At 35.1% G+C, this 21,907-nt stretch overlaps 1 protein-coding gene across 1 annotated transcript; it reads left to right on the top strand.

Moving 5' to 3' along the window:
* The first annotated feature begins 7,313 nt into the window (after positions 1 to 7,313).
* Positions 7,314 to 21,072, top strand: LOC132550395 (uncharacterized). The gene is made up of 7 exons (XM_060214457.1): positions 7,314 to 8,269; positions 8,592 to 8,718; positions 15,410 to 15,575; positions 16,068 to 17,079; positions 17,504 to 17,621; positions 18,691 to 18,845; positions 19,410 to 21,072. The coding sequence occupies exons 1-7, from the start codon at positions 7,314 to 7,316 to the stop codon at positions 19,513 to 19,515; spliced, it is 2,640 nt and encodes an 879-aa protein (XP_060070440.1). The 3' UTR covers positions 19,516 to 21,072.
* Positions 21,073 to 21,907: the final 835 nt, after the last annotated feature.

Genomic DNA, 21,907 nt, shown 5'->3' with positions numbered 1-21,907 from the left:
CAATTTTGTGTAGTTGATAATTTTCTGGTCATGTTTAAATTTTCTTCATATCAATTTTGTTACCTTGACATCGATAGGTCAGTTTGAATGGATTATTTCATCTTGATATGGGTTAAAGGTAAAACTTATAGATATGAAGTTGTCACAAAACATCACAATATACTTCAATACGGCATAGTGAATTCTAAACTGCCAAATCTAAATCATCCTCGAGAAGGCGGCTTTCATGTCTTGATTTTTGTTAACAGCTTTCATACGCATAAAAAAGCCATGCTGGTAACTGGGTACCTGTACACTTCTCAATCAGTGATATTACTAATAACAACCAGACAAAACTGATACTGTAATTGAGAAATGGGTGAAGGAAGTCTGTGGCCAAACTGCATAGTTATCAAATCTCATCAGTCTAGCCAAACTTTACATCATTAGGTAGTAATACAGTGTAATGAAGTATCGAAACTAGATTAATTTTTAATGGCAGTTAGTTGGTAAATTATCTTCATGATTACTAGTCAGTAATTGGAGCTGCTGTTGGAATTGTATAACTGGGCATAGAATGACTTGTATTAACCTTACACCTGATATCATTGATTACAGAAGTAATTCAAAATAATAATGTTTTGTTGTTAAAAACAGTCTGAACTACAATTAAATTTCATCATTTTTGGAAATTGGGCAAACCAATTGCATTGATTCTATACAGGTTTGCAATGTCAATTAAGAAAGTAAACTCATAGTAAAACATTAGTGATTTATCATGTTAAATAGAGACATCAAAGATTAAATCTGAATTGACCGGATGATGGGACACTTCCTCTTCTGCAAAAAGTTAAAGTTAAAGGCGTCTGAAAGATTGGTAATGATTTAGTCAATTCTTTTAATTACGAAGTATTGATAAAGTATACATCGATCTAAAGAATTATGCATCCAAGTTTAGCTTTCCAACGGACTTTCGACTGGTAACACGGAACTCTTTACCAAGTTTGAAACACGTGGTAGTTTGTAGAATCTTTTTAAAACATGTGTACAGGTCAGTAAATGGCTTTCAATCCAAAGAAATAGTTTCTTTTTGTCCCAAATGATCAGCTTACCCAAAGGTCTGGTAGATATAAGGCAGTTGTTGAGATGTGCATGTTTACTGTAAAATACCCATTATCCATAGGGCAAAATGGCCGCCATGTCGAAGCTAAGATAACACCTAAACAAGACGCTCTAAACTTTTACACGCTTCCGTAGATTCGTTTAAATACATAAATATATATTCGATTAGCTAACAATATTGCACATGGAAAATTTAATCTAGGAAAACTAACTTTTTAACTTATATTTTTGAAAAATGTTTCCAAGGTTCCGCCTATTTTTTTTTTAAAAATGTGCAAGCCTAGGCCTGATCCTGTTCACAGTCTCATTCCTGTCGTTGGTTCTCTTGCAGTTTAGCGTACCATCAAAATATTGTCAATGGCTGAGCATTTCCCCCCTTTCTTGCTTAGCGTTGCTTCGGTGCTCCACTCAATCTACCATTCTGCATACAATTTCCGAATTTGCAGTTTTATCCCAACTGTATCAATACTTCCGGTTACTGCAGAATTTAACTTCCGGTTAGCCTATCGTTGATTCTTGTCAAAATTATTGGCGTATTATTCATAACTATTTTTTCCGGATAAAACAATTAAATTATATTTGTGAGTGTGCGTTTTTTTTTAAATCGAAACCCGAAATCCCTCAAAATGGAAAAATCGTCGTGCTCATTTTTCTTTCTTAATAAAGATTGCTTTGACCACTTTTTAAGCCTAACTGTTATGCTTGCTGTAGCAGTACTATATATGTCCGGTACTGTAATAGGTACTTTTGGACTTTTGAGTCGCCTTAGACAACTATGGATAGAGATTATGTACGGTGACCGACATGTTTGCTTTTTCTGACTTTCACCAAAGACGTATATGTCACATATGTCTCTGCTTTCACTCAGGCAAATACTTTCGCATTGTGGATAGAACAACACTTTTATAATGATTTACTATAAACTAAATATGGTGTATTTAAGATCTAAGATGCAGATTTCAACGACAATCTTCTTCCTAAGATATAAACTTCATAGTGAACATACACCAAACAAGGGTTTCAATTTCGCCTGATGTTGATATAGCAGTAAACCAGAGGTTCCAAGTTAGAATCCTAGCGAAAGCAATGATAAAGATAATTTGATAAAAATAATAAAAGTAATATAATAAGTAATAGAAACGGTCTATAACTGCAGGAGAATGCGCATTTAAAATTCCTGCCCAGATTGTCACAGGTTTACATGGATCATTCAGACCGGTGACATACAAAATCATGACCTCTGGTGCAAAAGAAAAAAAACTGCAAATGTCAGTTTGTACTTTTATCAAATTTACAGTATTCGAAAACAGAAATACAGCTTTTTCCGGTTATATTCATTTGTCATGTTGATATATTTATATGCACATATTCTATTGTCGACGATTTTTACATATTTTTTATTATGTTCTGTTGAGATTCTAGCCAACACGTCAAGCTTCACAGAGCTTTTTGTGGTGCTATTTTACACATAATACATCATTCAAAAATATCAGGAACAGTTAGAGAGCGATGACAGGGCCTAGAGAGTTCACTACTAACAGGTAACTGTTTGACATTGAATAATTTCTTTAATCCAGCTGATAATTTCTCCTCCATACTATGTTTGTCCAGTTTAGGTATCAGGAACCGACAGGGGAAAGTTTGTCAAAGTCTAGATACGCTGTTCACAACATCTACATCAAACGTCCCCAGCGAGAAACATGAACTGTGTTCCGTCAGGTCTGAAAAAGTTTTGGTGTAAAACAAGCCACTCGCTGTCATCCTTGTGTTTAAATTGTGTTTAAATATTTCATCTCTGTAAGTCGTTGCAGTTTTTTTATGTCATTAACGTTGGGCTGGTCAGTCTGTAGTTGTTCCGAGTTTCTCTCTGTTAACTTTATTAAAGAATTGGATAACAAGAGCCTTTCCCTATTTAGTCGGTACGCCGATTTGTTAATTTCTAGATAATCTTAATTAGTTCCAGATCGCCATTTACCTTGTCCAAAACACAGGGGCCTGAGAACTTATTACAGGTGTATACTGACCCTTGCTGCTTCTATTTTAACAGTGTTGCAATTTACGGTCAATTTGGCCACTTGAAACCACACGTAAACGTATCTGTTTTTGTTGTATTTTTTTTTTACAAAAAACAAACATTTTATTGTAGGTTTGCCGTTGCCTACATCACTATTGAATTTTTCATATTAAAAAAAATCTACAAATTTTGGAAATAGAGCTCAATATAGTTATCACATATAACGTGTCTTTATAGCTATAGTGTAGGGTTCGAGAGGAAGATGGTACTGGACATGTATGATATTAATCAAAATGACGTTACTTGTGAAATCTCCACAGTATTACTGAAGAAGAAAGATCCGATGTAATAAAACGACAGTGATTGTCTTATCAGTATTCAAATAATTCAGAATGGAGTCATGACATCATACCACATGATATTTTACCACTAAAAACGTATATTTGTTAATACTAAAAAGTGTCAATATTCCTTACAAACTGTACCATATAGACGTTTCGTCCTTCTACAACTCACGTAAGTGCTAACGGTCTGTATAACGTTGGGACCTAGGAGGTGACTGGAAGATGCTGGTTTAACTTTTGATTTCACTTTGAGTTAAAATAATAATCATATGTCTTATGTTATATATCTATGTATAAATAACCTCTGTATTTTAGTAACATCCCAGTAGTACTTACGTAGAAGTGACAGTTCAAGGCAGAGACAGGCATTGCCTCTCTATCTACTTTGTTCCGATCGACCGAACAGCACGTCAAAACTGGACGAAAGTCAATTTTATCGACTGGTTTGTATGGTGTCACGTGACCCTGAACAACACGCACCCACCTTCGTTTTAAATGCAAAGCACGTGCAATAAAAAGTGCATATGTATTTGGTTGATTTCTGTTATAGGAGCTTGGCATGAATCTAGGCAACACGAAGCATATACAAAAACAATGCATGTGATCTCAAATAATTATATTGTCGAAAAGTAAAATATCCCTTGGGTGTTTACGAAGGTAATCACTGATGTAGTCAATATGTCTGATGGTAATACAGGTATCATCTTATTTGATCTAATTTTTATTTCAATTTTCAAAATCATCGCCGAATTTTTACAATTTGACGATGCAAACAATTAATTCTGCTCGACCCGAAACTCAGGAAGTCTATCGTGGTTAATTATTCTATAACTGTTAAAAATAACAGCATTTGTCCCCAAACCACGTGTTGATCTCCCAGATTTACTGTCATTCGTTTCATTCTGTCAGTACAGAGTAGGTACAGTGGTAAGCTGAACAGACTTTGGGGGCTGACAATGTGAAAACTAATGTGACATCTGATATACTATTAGGATCACCAACAAGATATCGAATCTCAATAAGCCCCTTTCTCGTCAATATTTTACAATATAAATAAAACAAGATGGACTGTTTAAATAAAATACAGCATACACACACATATACTGTAATACCCCTCCCTTTCTCTCTCTACATATATATATATATATATATATATATATATATGTGTGTGTGTGTGTGTGTGTGTGTGTGTGTGTGTGTGTGTGTAGAGAGAGAGAGAAGGGGAGGGGTATTACAGTTACAAATATCAAAACTTTTAAGTTAACCAAAAAGTATATGAATTTCATATTGTCTACCCCGAATCAAGTCACAATCACCATTGTTGAAACTAACCACTATTCATAACATTTCAAGTTATCAAAATCTATCACATCCAGTGTCATGAAATCCATCCTGGTATAACACATATCACACACAATTACCGCCCGAACCAGGAAAAAAAACCCAGAATTCAGATTTTTTTTTTCAATGTATACATTACTTGTAATTTAATATATTAACTGTCAGTCTTAGTATGATAGAAGAGAGAAACATATGTGGAACTGAAGAGAGAAAGTAATCAATCAGTATTTGTAATAAACTGAAGGGTGGATTGGATTACAGGTTCAACGGTATGAAATCATTTATCTCGTCAGTTAAAACTTTGGTCAGTGTAATTGTTACAGGGGAGGGGGGATATATCTTCAACAGGATGTCTATAATTAATCGAATTAGCATGAAATAAATCTTGATTTCGTGTGCTAGACCCGTTCCTTACTCTGTCCATACTCTGTAGAGGGAAAGAAGGACTTACCTATGAGTCGCAAACGGTAATTAGGTATTGGATAACTGTTGGCATGCCGAAGGTTAAATTGGTGAACTGTTAGGTAAAGAAGTGTCTCCTAGATCAAAAGTGGTTCCCATCCACTGAGCCCATCTCATACCTGACAACAACAATGGAACGACATAAAGTTTGAATACTCTATATGATGATTTACTCATTAGCAACTTCTGTCCACTTGAACTCTCATGTGCCTACACATTTTACCTTCATAAGTACCGCATGGCCGAATTCATAATTACAAGCATTCTGATCTCTTAGAGTTACTGCCCTTAGTTTCACTCTGTCAGTACAGTATGGTATTTCGATAAGCCGTGACATCTGATGAGTGCCAAGAATGGATAATAATTTTGAATCTGTTCTAAGTGTAAGAAGATGGATAAAAATATAATAAATATGTGTCATCTGCAAGTAGTTTTGAGAGGCTCGGTAAATTATGAGATACTTGTATGTCACTGATACATAATGTAAATAATACAGGACCTATGACAAAACCTTGACGAACACAGGCCGTGATTAAAAGTTTGAAGAGAATGTTTAGTATCATCTACCAATACTTGCTATTTTCTTAACAAACAAAATTTTAAAGTTTCCCACTTACACCATGGTTTGTTAGTTTCACCTCCAGGCCCTTGTGCCACACACGATCAAACGTTTTCGAAATGTCACAATATGTGAAAGATATATAGGATGTTTTACCATTCTAATAGTGTCTGATGAAGAATTGAGATAAACAAACCGGTTGTTAATTGGCTTGCCTAAGGACACAACTACGACACCACAAGATTGTCCGTAATGTTAGCTTCCTGAGTGTAGCCTTTAACTTGGTTACTGTGGATAGTACGCGGCAGGCCTTCCGCATGATGGTCATCTGATTTTTTTCATAAATATCGACGGCTTCAACAATTAAAAGTATGCAAAAAAAGTGTAATTTGAAAGTAATTTCGAGAGTGTTGGTTACGTTTGATTGAACAGTTTTGAGTAAATAGGATGAGAGAAACATTGCTAAGTGTTATTTCGGCGTTTTTCGAAATGTAAATGCAAACGTCGAGAATATAAAGAAAATGTCAAAAACGTGAAAAGGGTGTACGAGGTTATTCAATTTTGACTGTATCAGAGTCAGAGGGACTCAATCTTCCCAGGTATATCTAACATGAAAATACTTTATATAGTAGTTGAGACAAAACTATTACTCTGATGTTGTAATGTAGCTTCTGGTATATTGTGTTGTTTCAACAATTACACTATAAATAATCAAAACCGAACTTAACCTAATGAAGACATGTAGATTGCAAAGATTTGACGAATAGGATTTCGGTTATTCGATTACCCCTTCAATGGGCCCCACAATATCCAGATGTAATTAACTTCGCCACCTGGTGGAAAACGCGCATATTTACCTGAATATTTGGGTCACGCGGCAAATAATTGAGTCATCACTTCCACAGGTAAACAAAATTACTAAACTTCGGGATAAATGAAATAAATACTTAAATAGTTTAACTTTTATTTTAATGCATCTATTAAGAAAATTATATAAAACATTTGTTATAGATGATATATTTCATTTCCTTGTTTACATAGGATCCGGAGTTAATACAATGATCGAGGCCCTCTTAAGGAGACCGGCCGCAGATAACATTATATTTACAAAATCAAAATCAATTTTATTTCAGGAGAATTGAGTTACAAACGAACAACAGAATCTACCATCTTTAATTTGAATGATATATGAACAACAGGTGTTAGTCTTGTGTGTTGTTTTGTTTGACGCTACCACCAAGTCATTTTACATCTGCTTACCTGTCACCCCTTCGAATGCCTCGGTCACAATTGTATACACACCTGAATCACACCTGAGGCATGCGCAGTAGATGAAAGCGTCGTTTACCTTATTTGAATAGGTGATCTAATTTAGGACGCCATTTTGATTCAACTCGAAGCGACAACACATTACCCTTTGTTAATTTTAAGAAGATAAGTTAGGGGAAGGAGATGGGATCATAGGCTTGAGAAAACCGATCGAACTTCTACAATGGGTTTGTATATGCATATCATATTCGTTGGACTAACTCTGACTCTTTACGCGTCATGGTGCGGAAGTGTCTCACAATCGGGCGTTTTCCACTGGTTGGCAGAGGACCGATTCGATGAAATTATGGACAGAATGTCCTCTGTTACTGCCGATAACTGTAGGTCTAAACCCAAAGAGAAGCTCCGGCTTCCCATGGAAACTGTTTCACAGTTACCACGGTACAATATGTTACTGAGTACCGTAATATATTCAAATAGATCCCAACTACTACACCTGCACAACATGGCTCTCAATCGAGCCTTTTTCTACAGTTTCATATACCAAAGACAGAACAGATCAGAGGATTTTATGAACCAGCCAGGTCTTCAGTATCTCTATATGGCCGCCACCGCCGATGTAACTGGAAGTCAAGGGTTTATAAACGGTTCTGCTATGTACTTTGACAATCATTGTAATTACCCTCAATGGTACCTCTACAATGGCGTGGAATTCAACAAAACACTTCCCCTGTTTGGACCTCGCGCGTGGAGAACGGATGATTATAATGAACCGACGAATTGGTTACGAGAGCCTACTAACAATACTGTGGACATTCATGACTATGGAGCTGGAACGATGAAAAATTACACAAGTGATGCTTACAAAGCCGCCCCATGGTACTCTGCATGGCTCCCGGATAACGACAAGAGTCAAGACTCTCTCCGGAAGTTTACCTATTTTGTGAACGTGAAGTTTTCCAACGCCACAAAACAATTTACTCATAAGGAGTTCGAGGGAATCGATTTTTTCGGGCCTCCCCAACCCGGACAATCAGACAGAGATGTGTCCCTCCCGGTCGAATGGACCATGCCGTACTTCGACTGTGGCCGATCCAACAGGTGGATCGTCAGCGCTCATTCACCAGTAGTCGAATATATGCCTAGATACTCCAACTGGACCCATCTCCGAAGACCTAGGTAAATTTACTAGTATCAGATATCTACTTCAAACACGTGTAAAGATTCCATATCTACTGATTTTTTTGTCAGAATTCGTCAAAATTTGTCCAATTTTATTTGAGATATTTTCTCTAAATCAAAGTTCTGATCCAAGAGTAAAGTCATAAGTACAAACCGAAAAACAAACTTATATCTAAGCCCCGCATTTATTACTGAAGTACTAGTTAATATCTGCCTGTTACCCTCCGAAGTTTTGTCCTGACACTTATTTTTGTAAGGCAATGTCGTTTTATAAACATAAATGTTGTGGTATACATTATTCTGACACCTTGTCTTGCAGGTTTGTGGCGGTGGTGACCCAGGATATAGAGTTTGAGAGGATCGACTTCAACCCCTGCCCCAAGAGTGAAGGAAATCCCGACCCTAACTACTTCAAAGATACCGCTAGGTGTAAACCTACCACCATGGTAAGCATTCCTTGTCCCTCATTATAGTACCACCTTTGACGACAGAGAAGGGAGCATGTGCATGCATAATATCCCCTTGCAGGGGGAAACAGTATATGTTAAATAATATAGCGACTACCTTGGCTAAACATTTCCACCACGTGCACTCCAACACATTTGTCAGCAATATTTCATTCCATTAGTTATGTTTACGAACAAAAGTTTACTGCACTATGTTAGAGTCGAGACCAATTGTATGACTACTGTTCCCGTTCATTTTTGGTCACATGACATTATTCCTATTGTATTACTAGGACGTCACAAATCCAATTAAACTTCTGATTGTACTAGCTCATTCATTCAATCATTTTATTTTTCCGTGAGCCATCCGACTCATAGGTTAAATAATATAGACATAATTACATAATGTGGTACAAATATGAAAGAATGTTATACAAATTAGGTTAAATGGAGAGTAAGCTTACAATGATACTGTAGTGTACAATTAGCTCTATCAATCACTAAATTCTATGCGTTTCCTTGAGGCCTGATATAAATATTTCCCAAAATTACATAATTCTTTTACATTATTGGTGCTCAGTAATATCGTAAACTTAAAAACATTTGGACTTCTGTAACAGAATTGTTTGATTTATTTACGTCTCAGATTTTGGTAAAAAGGACATTTTAGGATAAAGTGAAATTCGTCCTCTATATCACCTGAGGTACAACGAGTACATGATCTATTTTGGCAAAAAACATTACAACAATGTCACCATCATACACTTTTTTAATGGTGACACTACATGTATACTAGTTTTCACGCTATCAACGAGCTGTATTCGTTTTTCATATATATCAGTATTGGTTTTGTGATATGTAACCGCTCAAAGGTGATCTTCAAGCAAAAAGTGCGAAGTACCATTTTCGTTTTGGCATGTCACGGCTTGGGAGGATAACGCATAGCCTTATTCACCAGGACGGACATTCATGAGAAAGGGCAAATGTGAAATAGTGTCATGAGAGAGATTAAAAAGGAAAATGTCATTAGAAATAGGAAAGTATACTTTAAAGATTCCAAGATTAACCGCCTCTTACGATCACGCAATGTAGACAGCAGGTACAATGAAGTCTCTGTCTAGTTTTTTTATGGCTTGTACATACTCACGGCCACAACGTTGTTGTTATCCAATAGCAAACACTTTAAATATGGATGGTTTTACATTAAGAAATGGTTTTTGTAAGTTACTACAGATAGAGTACTTGGGCTTAAATACTTAAGTACTTGATACTTAAGTGTGGTATCGGTAAAATTACTTGTGAAATATGATGTCGTTTGACGGCGTCAGTAATCTTGAAAGTAACTAAATTGGAAGCTACAAGAGATGAATGAAATGTGGTACGTTATGAGTTTAGTAAACGTGAACAGAGTTAAACTACTTATATATAGGAATCGGTAAATTCATGAAGTCTTACACATGTTCGTTACGAGTCAAATAAAACCAACAAACTGAAGTAAGATACTTGATATTTAGGAATCGATAAAATGACGAAAAAGAGAAAGTTTATATTGTGTAGGTTTGGGAAATTCATAGAGTATTTTACCTGTTCGATTAACAGTTTTTAAAACAACTATTCCAAAAGGACATGTAGAGGAAAATCTTAAGATCGTAGATCGTATGGCTAACTAGGACAGCTGACAACGTAGACCTGTTTGGACAACGGTGAAAAATACTTGTGTATGTTGAGACAATCAGGAAATGCAATATAGGGACCACCATTAAAAAAATCCACAAAATAAGTAGGAAAGCTCTGCCAGTTAATGTTAAATTATATCTCCATAACATCATCGGTTGAATAACTTGCTTCCGGCGGGTGTTTTTCATTTTTGTCGGTTTTCAGGTAAGTGGGAACCGCATTGTTTATTTTTAAAAATCCTGTTGTATTTTACTGCCTTAATTGCTATGCAGTCATAATCAATTATTTGATCTACGTTACTTTAGTATGATTGCATAAAATCACCCTGCGGATTAGTTGTTCTCTAACCAATAACACGCTAACGTACCGGAGACATGCGGTCTCTGGCGGCTCAATGACATATTAACGTATGGACTGAAATTGTCCATTGAATTGACACATACAATACAAGAAGTGCGTTACGTTATGTATCGACATCCCTGCATTCGGCAAAGGAGCATGTACAATAATACTCCCCTAGATATTCTACACAAGTCCACGCTCCCAGAATCATTGTAACATGCCCCTGTGTTTCAACTTGGTCAATATTGTCATTGGTTGGACTTCATCATATCGTATAACATTATCGATACAAAGCTGTCGAACTTATTGATATCGCCATAACAGTTGATGGGTTGAAACGAAGGGAAGTAACTCTGTGAGATATGAATGTTATTTATATAACTTTGTAGTGCTTTGCTCAATAACTCTGTCGTGTAAATTGTCCGAATGGGACATATCAATATGACGTCGTGTAAGAAAAAAACAGCTGAGTACTGTCATCGAATGCATTTATCTTAACATCGGAATCGTTACACTGTTAGTATCGAGTTTGATTAACAAAGATAGGCAAGTATATAAACTTATTGTTCACGACGACAAATAGGGCGACTGACATAACTAAAATTCCAAATAACGTGTGTTATAATTATATGAAGATTAATGATGAAATTGTACCGAGTCATGTACATGTTGAATATTCAACGGAGGGGACACTCAATATTTTGAATTTGCATAGAAACAGCTCCTTTACCGAAAGACACAAACTGATTATAAATGTATAACATCGTAAAGGTATGGCGTCCATTGTGATATTTTTACGCGTGTAAATTTATGTAATTTATTACTGTTTATATAGTTGTCTTTGCAAATCTTCATATTTGGAGGAAATAAAGATAATAACTTCTTCCGATGACGGTGCTTTACACTTTGCTTCGTCGCCACCATCTTGATGATGTCCCCCACGCACACAAGGATGAGTTGGTTTCGCCAGATCTAATAATCTTAATTTGAAATTTGAAAATTAGATCATATATACTGGGCTACCTTTTCAACTTATGATATAGTGGATATACGAAAAAAAGCGTCCAATAACCATTCGAGATTTCATCATTAATATATGTATGTCAATCAGGACATGGACTGGTGTTAGCGTGTTGCCGAGGTATGTTGGTTGCCATAGTGTTGCATGAGGTTTATGGGCTATGTTGATTACTATCAACAACCTATTCCGTGCCGATACAGTATGGCAGACGACCTCGGGGTTTATGATGAATGAGAGACCACTGTATTATCGACCAAGTGTTCGACTGGTCGCACCACGGCCGTGCGTGGCAGGCAAGGCATTGTCCAACCAGAATAGACCGTAAATTATCGTCGTATAGTCACAAATCTATAATTAATGAACTGAAGACAAAGCGAAAACTAATAAATACAGCGGTGCCCAACGGCTTCATTACAAGTTAATATCAGACGTAACAGTACACACAACTTCTACAAATATTAGGATTATCCGGAATTAATTCCTGATGAACGCGTGTACCTTTGTGATACAGTGGGTCAACAAAGACATGAACTGTTGCAGTAACAGTATATATTGTGTTTAGGATTGTGTTTATAGAAAGTCATTATGGAAACCACCATCATTCTTCGATATCATATCGGTGTGTTTATCTAAATGTATGGAGGAAAATTGTTATTGCCATGGCAACTACGTATGCGTAACAACCGCGGTTGACCATTACCAACACCATTAGGGTTTAATTTATATATCAATATCATGCTGCTTGGTCGGCCTGACGGGCACGTTCTGTCAACACAGAACAGGTATTCGCTACAGAAATGTACGTTTTGGGCGGTGGTGGTATGGAGATTCATTTCCTTATGATACAATGTATCACGTGAGATGGATCTTTTATTAACTGGTGAGTTGTCACGTCCAAGCAAAAGTCATCGGATTATGGTTCATTTTTCTTTACCCGTATATGCACTTGATGCATCGCTGCTCGTGTCCATATTCTCAGTAACGGAATGAAGTTGTGGCGTTACGATCGAAATACAGCTCCCTGCTACTAGCGTATCCAGAACTTTTAAAATGTGTGTGTTGGTTTTATTATACTGATAAAGATGTCGGCGCCTGGTGTGAATGTTATGGAACAATATTTTAAGTGTGTCTGAAAACCATAAGGAAAATTAATTGTGAGACAGTTTCTGTGTCGAAATATCTCACCTGTACCGGATTTTGAATGTTTTCAGCTATGTGCGCATGTTACGTTAATATTGATTCTTGTCTCGCCCGCGAAAAAAGACGTGGAAGCGAGACTAATGCGTTTCATCTCGGGCGTCTTTGTCAGTATTTCACTTTAACGTTTTGGGTTTAGATCCGGTTTTTTTTTTGTTAGATTTGAGTGGGCACCTCAACAAACTCATCCCTTATAATAAAATACGTTACTTCACGGTCCAACGACTCTGAAAATTAGGAATGCTAGGATTTTGATTTTGAGTTTAACTCAGTTTCTTATTAAGTAAACATAGTGACATTGTAGAATAGACGTGTAAACTTCAATAATACATCTGAACTTGTCAAGTAAATTATATTAGTTGATATATTTATTCATAAAAAAAAGATAAGGATATGAGAAATAGCAAAATCTTTCTAGCTTCCTTTTTATTCTATATTAGATTTAGTTTATATTCATATTGTAACAAGTAATATGAAATATCATCAGACAGGCTTTCCTTTCTCTCCTTGGCAAGAGAGGTATTTTTGGGGTAAATATGGTGAATTTTGATAATTGAAGAATTTATATTAGAAAAAAAATTGATATATAATGATTGAATCATGACAACAGCATATCTTTGGTTATTGATTAGACTGAGGGACATTTATTTTGCAGGTGGGTTTTATGAATTTTTGTTTGTTTTACATTTTTCGCAGAAAAATAATAATCTAACCAACGAAGCGAGACATATTTGCGCCTAATTCTTGTATGGGTCTGACAGTCTCAGTTTTAACAATTTACTAGAAATTTTTATTCTTGATTTCATTTATGAGCACTCGCTTTCCTTTCTAAACAATTCTATGAAACGTTTTATTTGTGTTCTAGAAAAAAAAATCATGATATAACCGTGTCCTATGTCCTTTGACAGAATTAATGTCGTACTTGTTTTACTATACTTTGACGCATCAATATTAGCTTTGCATTTATCTGAATGAACCAATATTGATTTGATCAAATGCAAGTTAAGATGTGAGTGAAATATGAATAGCGACAACTTAAATTGTGAATTTAAATTGTCTAGTAAACCGCATCAGTACCCTATTAGTTTAAGTGGGATAAAAAGGTAATGGTGTATGAAAGGGATATGATAGAGACAATCCGCATGATTCCCCTGTTTTGGGCCCCAATAGAAGTGCCTAGCTGAGTAAACGTTTAGGTGACCACGATCATATTATTCGTGACGACGCTGAACACCCGCCAAATGCAGCGTGGTCATATAGTTTGGACAGAAGGTGAGATGAACATCGTGGAAAACGTGTGTTGTCATGAAACATTGCCTTGAATCGTTTTAAGACCAAAATTTAGATGTTTCTTTTGTTTGCTAATGCTAAATTATACCGACAGTGCGTGTAAACTCTTCGACAAGCCTATATTGGCAGAGGCTTGAGATGAGAGGAAGAACAGGATGTTCACCGTGAGCACTGGTTTCTCTAGTACAATGTTAGGCATTACATATTTCTAAATCTTGTGTATTAACATAAAGTGACACATAATGACGATTTGCTGGCGAATAAAGATACGTGTATTTAATTTGTAAATACTATTATCCAACGACAAGTCTTTAAAACATGCGTTTATATCCGGAACAAGGGTGTGGCTGTTTATGATTCCCGTCTTTTAAGAAATGGAATTTGCTTCATCCTGACACTTCCTTAATATGCAATCTTGTGTAAGGCTAGTAAAAATACTCAGGAGTACAGTTATATTGTGGAAAATAACATGCTAGCTATGTATGATGAAATAACATTAACATCGTGAGACCGAATTAAACATGACTCATCAGTATGTTTTTGTCCGATCAAGTGTTCTGAATTGTTCCATGAATAAATAAGTTAACATTGAACATGCAATATGTTGACACAAAATTTACAGAACCCTGGTATAGGTAGAACACTCTTGGATCAAGAAGTTGCTGGTCAAGGCATGTAGAGCAATTTCCATCGCTTCATCCTCAGTTCCTTTTACATAAAATATGTTGCAGTACTACATTGCTATATTTTGTAATTTCACTAAAGATATTATCTGAATTCCTATATATGGTCACATGACATCCATATATATCTTGCTATATCTGGGCAGATCAAGAGAGAGGTAATCAATTTAGATTTTAAAAAAATCAGTCTACTCATGTACATAATCCTGATTTTTCACTGAAAGTTTAGAAACAGACATGATTAAACATATTTCTAACCAGTACATATTATAAATTATTACAAGACTTGTTTCAAGCCAAGAAGATAGATTAGGTATTTAATGTATTCGTTCACTGTTTAAGAATGTTTAAAAAAAGACATTTAAATTGGAAAAACTTAACACTAATGTTATGTTGTAATGTTTCAGTTGTGACAAGTACAATTTTATCATTGTATGCCACATTTTTACTTGTATATCAAAACAACCATTTTCTATTTCAGTGTGAGCCGTTGAATGGTTATGGATTCCGACGGGGTGGCTACCAGTGTGTGTGTCGACCTGGCTACTACTTTCCCTGGTGGCATGGTGGGCCTTTCCTGGGAGACGAGATTGAGATCGCGACAGAAGATGAATACATGAATAACTTTGATTGCCTACCTGTGGAAGGTAAAAAAATATTGCTGTTTAGTTTTAATAAGAAATAGCATTGATACTGTCAACTTGTTATAACTGGAATGGTTGTGATTTTTTTGTCTTAAATACAAAAATTAGTGAAGAAATTTAAGAATCTTATAAAGATCTTTATAGTTAACATAGTCCGATTACAAATTCCTTTTAATGTTAATCCCTGTCATGCTCTGGGGGTACATAGTGATAAGCAGTTACCATGTCTGTCCTTGGGAGGTTACCAATTAGTGTTTATAATAAAATGTAAATAATTGAATTGGTAAGGACATTCTTGTTGGAAGACATTTTTTATCTGACTTTGTGATGCAGATTACAATGATATGATGAAACTGCTTCTACATTCGAAAAGGTACAATTTTGAGTTTCATTCTGTGTTAATATTTTAAGTTTCTAAATTCATCTGTTACAACTAATAATGACAATATTCAGAGAGAGTTACACACTAAAAGGACCATTTTGTCTTAATTACAGAGCTTCAGGTGATTCCGAATGAAATGCCCACATTTGTGCAAAGGAGAAGAAAGAGATCAACACTAATAACTAAGAAATCCACCTTATTTAAGATCATTACATCGGGTCAGAGTCCTAGAGCAAAATTAGTAGCCAGAAGATCTGTTCCAAAGGATAAGATGAAAGAAAAACTCAGAAATCGTCGACATGTTCCGAGATATGATGGACAAAGTAAAAAAATTAGGAATAAACGGGATCTGTTTGATGCGGAAAAGAGAGTTAAAATGGACAAGATTTTGTTAAGAAAAGCTCAAACTAATGCTGCAAACTGTAAAACCAAAATGCCACATGAACTTTTCCTCCCAGGAGATGTTGCCTATGGTGTTGAGAAACAATTTGAGGCACAAGGACGTACAGCAGTTCGTTTAGCACACTTCCTGTCGGACTTCTTGCAGAATGTCGATGAGTACGAGAATTTTGGTAGTATGACTGGTGACCGACGTCTGAATGAAACACATTTGTTTGGAGAAGTTCTTGCCAATGTCATGGCAGACTTCAGAATCCTTGGCAGTGGTGTTTTCTTTGAGCGCTACAAATTCCGCATGTCTCCACCAATAAATAATACTGATCCACGATACAACAATGGAATAGTGAGAGAGTTCTTTGGCCCATACTCATGGAGGAAGCAAACCAAGACTGGTGATGGTTTAGATGAGTTTTTTGCTGTAGACTCTGCTGGATACTCTAACTTCTACACAGACGAGGTCTGGTACAGAACTGTAAAGGCAAGATGGCAGACCAATTTCCATAGTCTTGTCAAGTACACAGCCAAACCCATGGTGAGGTCAGATGTGAATGGTACTAGTCTGGTCAGATTTGAGTACTATCCCATCCAGTACTATGCTCCAAAGTATGAACATGGTGAATGGCTGAGGCCTGAGTTCAAGTGTGATGACCGCATCATGGACTGGGTGGTTACTTACGTGGTTCCTTTCTTTGGATTTAATGAATTGAAAACCATGCTTGAATTCAAGTAAGAATTTGAATTGTCAAAATGAAATAACTTTTGATGTTAATGAAAAAAGCATTGTTACAATATCTTTGAATTTATTGAATATTTGATGAGCAAATCATGTCAGACAATTTCAAATAATCAAAAGTAAATCTTTGCTAATAATGGTAAAAAAACTTTCAACTCGTGTACTGCTTTTCATTGTAGAATTTTGTAAAATCGCACTTAAGATGGGTGTCGAGTAGAATGAATGTCAAGGGAATGTTAGTTCTTATGTAGCACATTTCATATCTTATGTACGAAAGAAAACTTTGAAGGATTTGTTAGAGGTCCAGTGTAAATGGATAGACTCTCTACAGATAGATGGGATATAATAAAATAAATAAGTGACTTTTTAATAAATCATATACTGTAAAAAATACTAATTGTAAATTTAATTTTGCAGAGGAGTAGTTAAAGTTGATGTCAAGTTGGATTATCTAGACATAAATCAGTGTCCACAGGACTTCTATGTAGCCAACGCTTTCAAAAATACAGCCAAGTGCGACTTCAAATCAACTTACGTAAGTAAAATATAAAACAAAAAGAAAATCATTCTCTCTGATATGGACAACATATCCTTTTCATAATTTTTATTTGTGTTTCATTATTTCTTATGCTTTATCATGGAATGTCTTGATTTGTAAGTTTAAGTGTGGTTATAAATTTCAGTGTGGTTAGATTTTTGTGTTTATCTGATGCTTGTCCACACCTTCCAGCCTGTTGGTTTATAATATTGAATGCTATATATAGCTGTTTACCCTGAAAAGGATTGTTTGATATCAAGTATCATTTTGCTGTGATTTGTTGGTGAAAGAGTGTCTTGATCTGGTGAAAGGATCTGATTGGCAGGAGGAAACAAATGAACATACATGGTCAATGTCTCTTGGTTTCCTTGAAGGCAGTTGTCATTGACTTAAATTCAGTCATACATTTAGTACTGCATACCTTACTGGTTTCAGTGATTAAAGTGGTCTGATCTCGGGTTAACTTTTAACTCGGATATGTTTTTTTGTCTTGGTGTGAAGTAGAGAATCACAAAGCTTGCTGGTTTCAGTGATGATAATGGTTTGGTATTGGGTTAACTTTGAACTGGGACATACTTATTCATCGTGGTATAAAGGCATTCATTTACAAGTCGATGGAGTCTTGTCAGGATGTCATCTGAAACAGATTTCTGGTCAGTCGTCCTTGGCACTGGCGGAATACTCACCTTACATTGCTTGTGAGTATTCTCTGGTGGCAAAGATGAATGCCGGAGCGCTCATCACTAAGCTTTTGAGGTGGAGGTGTTTTCATACTTGGGACAAAAAAGTGTTTTGAACATAAACTTTCATTGAGATTGAATAAGCATTGAAAGGTTTGTTGTTGGTTTGTTTTAATGTTTCTTGTTTTTTTTTTTTTTTTAACAAAGGCTTGTTTGGTGGATTTGGCTGTGAATATTCTGATTCATTTTTAAAAATGCCTATTCATTGTGATAAAAAGTCCAGAGGAAAACAAAAAAATGTAAAATTTTGTGTGCAATTTGGATGAATTGTATATTTTTAGAATTTGAAATGTATAATATATTCTTTTTCGCAAAAATCATTGTAGTGTATTCCCCTTCCTGGGAAAAGATTCCAAACTGGTTCCTACAAATGTGAATGTCGTCAAGGATACGAATATCCATTTAATGACCTTGCCTGGTTCTATGATGGTCAAACTATGGAGGAAGAGTATTCAAAGAAATTGGCAGGAAAACCGAACAGGTAATTATTTTGGGGGGTAGAAATGCTAAAACATGGAAGTTGTGATAAAAATATATAAATGGCTGTAATTGATGTAATGATTATAATGCCATCAATGTAGAACTTTCACAGTGAGATATATTGTTCTCCTTTAGAATATCTGGGAAGTAAATATTTTTGTGTCAAGGTTGATTAGGGTCATGTTATACTTAGTGTTGTTAGTGTGTAGGCCATTACATACCAGTAAGTCTCTACCTATTTGGTATGATTTCAGAAGCTTTGTATGAATAATAGGGTGATTTTAAAATTATGCTGTGGTTAATTGAACAACTTCAAATTTTGTACTAGAAGATACCATTTTTTCCCCTCGCTTAAACATGTATTGTATTTCAGTAGATAATCATACTGTAGCGTATGAACAGATGAAAGCACCTGCCATTTGTTTTAAAAATTGACATTCTGTCACACTTGTGATGATATTCAGCATAAAACCATTCAAAGTCAACAATTATTCTTGAATGCAGTGTATCGTTCTCAAACTTAACAGGATCATGGCCATTATAAATCATTGTTTCTGTATTTTAGGTTCGGGACTCTGAAGTGTCGTATAGCTGGTGCTGCTTCCATTGTTGCCAACTGGGCCTTAGTTACAGGATCTGTACTCGCCTTCTTCTTCCTAAAGCGACGGTAGATGCTGATTCGACAATACTACAGGCTTCTTTCAATTCAGGAACATTTCTACAGCACTACAAAATGAGTCCATGTAAAAGTGCCATACTGAAAACAGATCTTCTTTACACTGAAATATGTATCTTTATGGTATTTTCATCAGAAGTGCTTTTTCTTTTCATGTAGAGTTCTCTTTTTAAATGATTACCAAAATCCAAACTATCTTTTAGAAATACTTTCAAAATATATCAGAAGTTTGATGTTACACAAATAACTGAAAGCTTGTTAAATGTAAGGATGGAAATGCAAATTATACAAATTCATAAGAGAACTTTTTGTGTACAAAACATGCATTCTGTCAACACTTAATCCTAAATCATAGTGGATGTTAAAAGAAGAGAGTGTGTGTGCATGCATGTGAGAGAATGGTACATGTATCGAGTATATTTTAAACTAGGATACAAATTTTCTATGCAAATGTGATATTTTGTATCTTGATTGCAATATGTCTAATCCAATTGTAAAAAGTTGTATATATTGTAAATAGGTAAAATGTATGTATATATTTTTGTAAAATCATAGCTCAAAGCAATAACTCCATCGTTCATTTATCATTTCATCATTAGATATTTTATTTGAAATAGGACAGTTTCAGAGAGGAAATATCAAGATTATCTATTCTCACAATTCAAGATTAAGAATTAATGGGAAGATTATTATCAGATAGAATATCACGGGGGGAAATAATTAGAATGAAAAAGAGATGTTTTTTTGTATATAAATTTATGGATTTAAGAATTAGGAATTAAAACTTTTTCTTTTAAAAGATAAAGCTCTTGGCGTGTTGATACCTTTTCTTATACCAGTTCGTTCAGCGATATTAAGAACATGTGACACTTAAATATATTCATAATTTTACAGAGTTGATACCATCAGTAACAACACTATTGGAACATGTATTGAATATGAGATTACATATTGCTCTGTAGTTAAAAATAAAGACATTCTCATTTTGGTATCACTGCTTTACATTGCATCATGGGGAAGCTTTGCTGTAAATATCAGGATTAGGCATTCAGTGGGCATAATTTACATAGAACTTAAAACGTGGATATAGGAGCGTTAATAAATTTAATCAGTGTCTTATTTACTCTGGTATGGTCCTGTCATGTGAATGAGTTTGAGAAGAAATAGACTACAGATTGTTCTGAAAGGTTTCTGTTGAGGAGGGAGGGATATATTACATACTAAAATTGTATTGATATAGTGAGTATGTGATAAATGTTTATTACTGAAAATAACAAATCATCATAAGAGTGCTGAGAAAGTGTGTTGTGGAGTCGTGTCTACATGCAGTCTAAATTGTGATAGCCCATTACTACTTCTAGAGTTATCTACCTTGAAATTACCCGGAAATCATAGTACATTTATAATAAATAATTTATTGAATGAAAAGTTTTTTTTTCTAATAAGCCATTTTTTTGTCCCGTCAACTTTTTTTTTACTTTTTGTTGGGATACAAGTTTTACTGTACCATATATTTTTACAATTGTTTTGGAATTAATTTTGCTGCAAAAAAAAAAAAAACTGGTAAATTTTTGTCTTGATTTTGAGAGATAGAATTTTGTTATCCTTCAATTGATAATGACAATAATGGGGTTGATCAGTGTAGGGCTAGTCATTATAAATCTTAACTTTTTATAGATATCATGTTATTTACATCATGTACATATACATGTATATATCATGCTTTTTTCTACAACAAAACACTAATTTTTTTCATTCAAGTCTTTGAATGAGGATTAATTTGTATCATTGATTTTAATAATAAAAAAATGAAGATTATGTTGTTATGATTTCTTTCCTTGATGTAAAGTATTACTCTAGGTAATTACAGCATAATTTGCTGTGAAACTTTTTTTAATGAAAACTTTCATTAATGTCGGAACTGACCCTTAACACAAGTATATTGTAACTGTTGTGGTGTACATTGATACAACCGAAAAATTAAAACCCAGATTTTGCACATTGTCATTACAGTGAAGTATATGACAACATGTCTATTAACACCATATAAAGCACTAATTCCTTACGTCTAACAGCGTTTATCCCCAGTCTCAAGCCCATGCAGTTAAACATGAAGTTTCTCTTATCCAGCGGAGATCACAAGACACAGGAATATAGAAAATGAGGTATATATGGTGATTTTGTTAGTGGATGGATCACCGCGTGGACAGCCAGGTGTATAAAAAGACCAGTTACAGTGTACTTGTATTTCTGTACACAAAGATCACATCTCTACTATTGGCCTTTCATTGCACCAGTATCTATTAACAAGAATTTACAATATTCCTGTATACACTGATTAGTTACAGTACACTTTTTTCTACAGACTAGTCACAATTCACCCTGTA

This window comes from Ylistrum balloti, unplaced genomic scaffold (assembly GCF_031769215.1).
Source record: "Ylistrum balloti isolate Yb309-2 unplaced genomic scaffold, AGI_CSIRO_Ybal_v1 Utg370122, whole genome shotgun sequence".
Classification (NCBI taxonomy): Eukaryota; Metazoa; Mollusca; class Bivalvia; order Pectinida; family Pectinidae; genus Ylistrum; species Ylistrum balloti.
Note: the sequence above shows the minus strand (reverse complement) of the source record. Positions and strands in the feature narration are given on the sequence as shown.